General features: G+C 33.1%; 1 protein-coding gene across 1 annotated transcript; it reads right to left on the reverse strand.

Moving 5' to 3' along the window:
• Window positions 1-2,002: 2,002 nt before the first annotated feature.
• Window positions 2,003-4,103, reverse strand: LOC139515461 (serine/arginine repetitive matrix protein 2-like). Its single transcript, XM_071305032.1, has 3 exons — window positions 4,087-4,103; window positions 2,482-2,828; window positions 2,003-2,334 (listed from the first exon to the last, which is right to left on the reverse strand). The coding sequence occupies exons 1-3, from the start codon at window positions 4,101-4,103 to the stop codon at window positions 2,003-2,005; spliced, it is 696 nt and encodes a 231-aa protein (XP_071161133.1).
• Window positions 4,104-8,556: the final 4,453 nt, after the last annotated feature.

Genomic DNA, 8,556 nt, shown 5'->3' on the forward strand with positions numbered 1-8,556 from the left:
TAAATAACCAATGACTTTTTGATCAAATTATCATCAAAAGCATTTCAAGTTTATTGTTTTTTGCTTCTCCATTACATTTAACCTGGGAACAGTATATATATATATATGTTCCTGATTTAACAAGTGCAAGTTATATCAAACTTAGATTTACAGTATGTTTCAAATGATATAATATTACATGCATAGTATCTAGATTGTATTCTCGAGGGTAAACTGTTAAGTATCTTCAAATAATTTTGTTAAATGAATTTTAAACTTTTTTGTAACTCGAAAATATGTAACAAACTAAATTTAAGAAAAAACTTGTTCATTAACAATTTATTCGTGTGGTCTTTTTGGGAATCTTTACTTATTGGAAAATGTTCGTTATCGTGACTAATACTATTTAAAATCTAATTAATTTTATAATATTCTTTAAAAAATAAAAAAAAATAATTAATAAAGTGATTATTATAACATTAATGAGCGAAATTTGATAATCTCCACATTTTTAATTCTCCAGACCTGTAAAAAAAACCGTATGGAATTGAAGACTAAATAATTTGACATCCCAGTAACATTTGTAATACCGGTATAAAGGAAGCAAATAGTCTTTCCATTTTACACGAAAGAAAGCCACCGGTTTTTTTATCGTTGCTAAAATCATTCCCTCGCAATGAACAGCATATAAATCGTGTACCATATGGCATTCAACCATAAGAACAATCATACTGTATTGTAAAGCTATTATAATAGGTACCAAGATGACAGAATGTGAAACAATTCAAAAGATTTATACTACAACAATTAACGAACAATTATGGCAACAACAACCACGTGTTTATATGGTTGGGTATACTAAAACTATCATTACACATTAAATAGTAGGATATTAGTGCAATTAGATTTACAACACATGACTTTGTTATTGTAACCTTAGAAATAAAATATTGATACTAATCCATTTACGGAATATGTGTCACTAACGCGCAATGCAACGAAAAGCAGCCATGGCACCCCACCAATAGATCCCCATGACCTTATCGGGTTTCTAGCAATTCTGTATTGGTCATCAATCATATATCTGAAATATTTCTAACAACAGAAATGTATTTTATTAATTTACCAGCTATATTATGGCGATTTTTCATCAATACTCTAAAATCCTTTATGAGAGGATTTGTCCCTGTGCTAATGATTATGTTTTCAATAACTGTAATTTCGTTGAAGTCAGAGATATCGAAATTTCACGGTTTTGACTGACATATCGTTTCAAAATGGTGTATTTGAAATAAATATGTATAAACGCAAAGCTCTATTTGCCGTTAAGTTTTTTTTTAGTATGTATAAGACGATTTCAATTAAAAGTTTGAAAGAGTTCCGTATGACACCCCAATGCATTAAACTATAGTTAAGTCTCCCAAAACAAAGTTTGGAGAGTTATTGTGTTGTTCAGTTTCAAAATTACTACGTCTTCTTCTTACTGGTGGTTGTCTAGCTCGTCTTATTCTGTCATTTTGATAAATTTCCTGTTTACAAAATTTTGAATTTTTCAAAATACTAAGCATTTTCTTATCCCAGGCATAGATTACCTTAGCCGTATTTGGCATAACTTTTTGGAATTTTGGATCCTCAATGCTCTTCAACTTTGTACTTGTTTGGCTTTATAAATATTTTGATATGAGCGTCACTGATGAGTCTTATGTAGACGAAACGCGCGTCTGGCGTACTAAATTATAATCCTGGTACCTTTGATAACTTTTTATTCTTCTTACGGGTTGTTGTCTAGTTCATCTTCTTACTAGCGGTTGTCTAGTTTGTCATCTTCTTCTTACAGATGATTGTCGAGCTCGTCCTCTTCTTCTTACCGGTGATTGTCTAATTCGTTCTCTTCTTACGAGTGGTTGTCTAGTTCGTCATTTTTTTCTTACGGGAGTGTGTTAAGCTTGTTCATTTCTTCTTACGGGTGGTTGTCTAGCTCGTTCACTTCTTCTTACGGGTGGCTGTCTACGTCGTTCTCTTCTTACGGGTGGTTGTCTAGCTCGTCCATTTCTTCTGACGGGTGGTTGTCTAGGTCGTTCTCTTCTTGCTGGCGGTTTCTAGTTTGTCCTCCTCTTCTAACGGGAGAGTGTTTAGCTCGTCCTCGTCCACTTACGGGTGGTTGTCTAGCTCGTCCACTTCTTCTTACGGGTGGTTGTCTAGCTCGTCCTCTTCTTCTTACTGGCGGTTGTCTAGCTTGTCCTCTTCTTCTTACAGGAGAGTGTTTATCTCGTCCTCGTGGTTGTCTATCTTGTCCTTTTCTTCTTACTGGTGGTTGTCTAGCTTGTCCTCTTCTTCTTACGGGTGGTCGTCTAGCTTGTCCACTTCTTCTTACGGATGGTTGTCAAGCTCATCCACTTCTTACGGTTGGTTGTCTAGCTCGTCCTCTTCTTACGGGTGGTTGTCTAGCTCGTGCTCTCTTCTTACATGTGGTTGTCTAGCAGCTCGTGCTCTTCTTCTTACTGGCGGTTGTCTTGTTTGTCCTCTTTTTTTTTACAGGAGAGTGTTTATATCGTCCTCGTCTTCTTACGGGTGGTTGTCTAGCTCGTCCACGTCTTCTTACGGGTGGTTGTCTAGCTTGTCCTCTTCTTCTAACGGATGGTTGCCTAGCTTGTCCTCCTCTCCTTACGGGTGGTTGTCTAGCTTGTCCACTTCTTCTTACGGGTGATGGTCTACCTCGTCCTCTTATTTTTATGGAAGGGTGTCTTGCTCGTCCTCTTATTGTTACGGGTGGTTCTCTTGTTCGTCTTTTTCTTACGGGTGGTTGTCTAGTTCGTCCTCTTCTTATGGGTGGTTGTCTAGTTTGTCCTCTTCTTATATATTAACTCAACTGAGGGTCTAGAAGAGTAAAAAAAATGGGAGACAAAAAAGACAAAAAGGGTAACAAATCGACAACGCAGATTCTAAAGGAAAGTAGGAATGTCTTGTATGGAGAAGAAACAGAGATACCTGCTGTTCTAAATAACGTTTTGACACTATTAAACAGAATGGATACACGACTATCCTCGATCGAAAAAAAGCAAGAAAAAGCACAACAACTTTGAGTCAAATGAATGATAAATTGAATTCTCTTTCCGCAAGAGTAATCGACGCAGAAAAGGGTATAGTAGATGTCAAGTCGAGAGTGACTCAACTAGAAGCAACTTCGCATGGTACAGTAAATATTTTCGATGAAATTAAGGCAAAGACAGACAAATTAGCGTCAGATATAGAACATTTACAGAGGGAGAGAACTGATTTTGAAAACAGACAAGAGAACATGAAAGAGAAAATAGACAATTTAGAGGAAAAGAAATGTATGTTGAACGACAAATTTATTGATATGCAATGTCGTTCGATGAAGTACACTCTTATATTCTCCGGGATTGAGGCACATAGAGATGAAGACTGTGAAGACAAACTCCGCCGATTCATATATCAGGACATGAGAATTGAACATAGACTATAATTTGGGAAGAGTTACTGGAACAAACCGAGACCAATCATAGCACGGTTTTTGTACTTTTCCGATTTAGATATGGTAAAACGTGCCGGAAAAACCCTTAAAGGTACACACTATGGAGTGAACCAGCAATTTCCAGCTGAAATTGAAGGAAAAAAAACGGAAACTTTATCCGATTATGAAGGCCGAACGAAAAAACAACTCAAAAGTTGTTCTCATCCGTGACAAAGATACACGGATTCCCCTCAGTCCTGGATAGATCTTTTTGAGGAGGAATTTAATGCAGCTCTTTCAGAAAACAAAGGGATAATTTTAATGGGGGACTTTAATATTGACTTGAGAAAAAATGAGAATAAAAAATGGATCAATTTCATAAACAATTTCAATCTTCAACAACTTTGCACTGCAACACGTATTTGTGAAATCTGAAACTCTAATTGATCATATTTACACTACTAATCCTGAAAATATTGTCCATTGTCATGTTCCTTCATATGCTTTAAGTGACCACTATCCTGTATGCTTAAATATAAAATTAAATATAAAGATAAAGAAAGAAAATCATATCGAAATAAAGTATAGGTGTTTCAAAAAATTTAATGAAGATGCCTTTTGTACAGACTTACATCAAACCCCTTTTCATATTGTTGAAATGGAAGATGATATTGATATTGCTGTCGACAAATGGTATGAAATTTTGATCAAGTTATTAACAAGCATGCACCAATGAAAACTAAAAGAGTAAACACATTTAAACAAGCCAAATGGTTTAATGAAGAAATTAAAAATTCCATTCAATATGGGAATATGTATCATTCAAAAAAAGATTGGGTAAACTTTAAAAAGTGGCGTAATAAAACAACGTCGTTAATATTTAATGCAAAAAAGGAATATTACCAAAACGCTGTAACTAGTTCCAAAAATAGTAAAGAACTTTGGAATCATATTAAAGAGTTAAATCCAAAAGAGGATAATATTTTTCCACCTAAAATGCAGTATGAAAATCAAACTGTTTATAACAACCAAGATATTGTAAATACTCTTAATGTTCATTTTTCATTCGTAGCTGAACAAGAGTGCACACGCTGAAATGTCTCGCCTTCTATACTAATCATTGATATTATGTTGATAGTCCTAAGTATAAAGCTTTATTACAACTGTCTTATAAACTTAACATTAACCAAGATAACTAAACAAAGACCAATGAACCATGAAAATGAGGTCAAGGTCAGATGAACCATGCCAGGCAGACATGTACAGCTAACAATGCTTCTATACAACATATATAGTTGACCTATTACTTATAGTTTAAGAAAAATAGACCAAAACACAAAAACTTAACACTGTGCAATGAACCGTGAAAATGAGGTCACGGTCAAAAGAAACCTGCGCTACTGACATAAAGATCATAAAATATTTCCATACACCAAATATAGTTGACCTATGTCATATAGTATTAGATAAAAAGACCAAAACTCAAAAACTTAACTTTGACCGCTGAACATGAAAATGAGGTCAAGGTCACATGACATCTGCCCGCTAGACATGTACACCTTACAATCATTCCATACAATAAATACAGTAGACCTATTGCATATAGTATGAAAAAAAAGACCAAAACACAAAAATTTAACTATAACCACTGAACCATGAAAATGAGGTCAAGGTCAGATGACACCTGCCAGTTGGACATGTACACCTTACAGTCCTTCCATACACCGAATATACTAGCCCTATTGCTTATAGTATCTGAGATATGGACTTGACCACCAAAACTTAACCTTGTTCACTGATCCATGAAATGAGGTCGAGGTCAAGTGAAAACTGTATGTCAGACATGAGGACCTTGCAAGGTACGCACATATCAAATATAGTTATCCTATTACTTATAATAAGAGAGAATTCAACATTACAAAAAATTTGAACTTTTTTTTCAAGGGGTCACTGAACCATGAAAATGAGGTCAAGGACATTGGACATGTGACTGACGGAAACTTCGTAACATGAGGCATCTATATAAAATGTATGAAGCATTCAGGTCTTCCACCTTCTAAAATATAAAGCTTTTAAGAAGTTAGCTAACACCACCGCCGCCGCCGTAGCCGCCACCGGATCACTATGCCTATGTCGAGCTTTCTGCAACAAAAGTTGCAGGCTTGACAAAAACTAATAGGAAATAATACTTCAGATATGGATTTTTCTATGCTACAAAATTTTACTAGTAAAAAATTAAAGAAAAGTGAAAATTTTAATTTAAAACTCATTTCTGTTGGAGAGGTGTGTTCTCAACTAAAACATCTTAATATTAATAAATCCGCAGGTTTAGATGGCATTGGTCCCAAATTTTTAAAGCTAAGTGCAGAAATAATATCCCCATCATTAACTTTTTTAATAAACAAAAGTATAACTTCAAATCGTTTTCCGCAAAAATTAAAACTTGCAAGAGTAACTGCTATACATAAAGGAGTACCAAGAGATATTCCCTCAAATTATCGTCCAATTTCTATTTTAAATACCATATCTATTTTCGAGAGACATGTATGTACACAGTTGTATGAATTCCTAAACAATGAAAAATTGTTACGTATCGCCCAGTCAGGTTTCAGACAAGGTCATTCGTGCCAAACAGCGCTAACTAAACTAACTGACGAATGGTTAAAATATTTAGATAATGGAAAAAAAGTTGATACAGTGTTTTTAGATTTTAGTAAGGCTTTTGACCTTATTAACTATGCTATACTTTTAGAAAAGTTAAAATTTTATCATATCGGAGAACATATGATAGATTGGATAAAATCATATTTGTCTGAAAGACAGCAAGAAGTCCAATACGCTAACATTAAATCTGATAAATCGTTTGTAAAGTATGGAGTGCCTCAATGTTCTATTTTAGGTCTGCTGTTATTGTTTATATATATAAATGATTTGCCACTTCATATTAAACAATCTTAAATGCTTAGTATACAATCTTGGTGTAAGAATAACAGTATGAAAATCAATGGACAAAAAAACTAAGTGTATGAAATTGGGTTCAAAACAAAAACTTACACAACTATCAGAATTATGTATTACCGTCAACGAAACATTATTATTGTAGTAGCGTTTTAGTATTTCTTTATTCCAAATATGTGTGAACCTGATGGCTATTTTTTTTTACCTAAAGCAAAACCGTTTTTTAGTAAGATGTGTTTCTCAAAACTTTGAGTTCTAAAAATTGCCATCACAATGAGCTTTGTTTTATATTCCGTGTGCAGTTATTTTATTATTATACAAAATTTTACATAACTAAAGTGATATTATCTTAAAAGTGCCTTTTTCACAACTATATGGATATGCATACGTTCATTGTTACAGATAATGTCTTTTAATTTCCTTCTGAGTGAAATAAAAACATCGGCATATATTTATTTGATAGACATTTAAATAATTATATGGGTAAACAGGAAAAAATCACACTGATATATGTTTGAGTAAAATTATTTATCAAGAGTATGTTGGAATGCACCTGAAAAAGTATAAGCCAAAGTCGTATTTCTATTTTTTTTTTTTATCCCTTTACATATAATTGTAGGTTAACTTATGACCATTATCCATAAAAAAATATATAATGTGACTTTGTCTACTACATATTATATGTGCAATTTTCATACAAAATAAATATGGTGACTTTTTTCCCAGTGACCTTTTTTTTTCCTGTGACCTTTTTTCTGTGACTTTTTTCCTACATTCAATAAATGAATGTAAATATTATGGGTTTTTTTTTTACAGAACACTGTGTTCCGATACATTTATTTATAATATACTTAGACTAAATAACATATGATGATTTTTACTGTATGATAATAACATTAAATTAACGTAACTCCATTTTTTTTCGAATACTCTAGTTCAGGGAAGCAATGCGCATGTGCAAGATCGATCGTGATTTTGCGTTATCGACTAATTAGATACGAGATTTGATAAACTGGGGGCATTATCAGTTTATTGATTTACCAGATCGGCATCGTTATTACTGTAGTCATATGCATAATTTATTTTCACATGCTATGACAAACGAAAATATATACAACATATGACAAATAAAAGGCAGCAGAGAACAGAAGTTACAGAGTATACAATAATATTATGACATTATATGTGATCTAATTTTCCAAGCGGCTGCATTTGAATAAATGCATAGTTTTACTGTCAGGGATTTAGAATAAATTATCTAACTTGTGCCGATTTGGCCAAGAATAGTAGAATAAATATTAAATTCTATGCGCACAGATCTATACAATGGACATGATAAAACAAAATGATATTCGTCTTCCAAAACATTCATATACAAATTCTATTTTCTCTTTGAGTATTCAGATAACGACCAACTTCAACATTTAATCTAAGTGTGCCGCTACGCAATTTTGTTAATATAGATACATTACAATGAAAATCTAAGTATCTTTCAAAACCAAATACTACTTTATATCGTTTATAAATACAAAGTTTGTTACATTCTTCTAAAGCTGAAGATTCCACTGACATATTAAAACAGACTATTTTGACCGTTATGTTAATTAATCTTAATTACAAAAGGAACGGTTAGATATATGTCACCTGACTTTGAATGTTACCTTCATGCAAAAGTGGACAGATTCATGCTGTGATGTTCACTTAGCAGATCGTCTGTATATTCAAGAAGGCACAGGTGCTATTTCATTACCATATCTGAGGAACTGATCTTAGGTCATGCGGCTCTTGGGCTGATATTGAACCTAGGGCTGATAATACATGCGATATGAAGAATGCCATGTAATAATCTGATAATACATACATACATGATCTTTCCTGTACCATGTGTACATGAATGAAGAATTAACAGAATTTGAAAAAAAATGTATTTTTATTTCTTTGTTAAGATAACTGTTATTAATGATCTATTCATTGAAATGTTAAGTTCAGTTTAATTTAACGTTAAAGCAGGTAGAATTTTTTCTACAGCCGTGTAATAAATCATAAATAAATTAATTTATGATCTATATTGTACTGTGGAGTGGTCAGAGTATTTCTAAAATTAACATTATTGTAAGTTATATAAATTAATGATTTATTACCGC

Source organism: Mytilus edulis, chromosome 3, assembly GCF_963676685.1.
Source record: "Mytilus edulis chromosome 3, xbMytEdul2.2, whole genome shotgun sequence".
Classification (NCBI taxonomy): domain Eukaryota; kingdom Metazoa; phylum Mollusca; class Bivalvia; order Mytilida; family Mytilidae; genus Mytilus; species Mytilus edulis.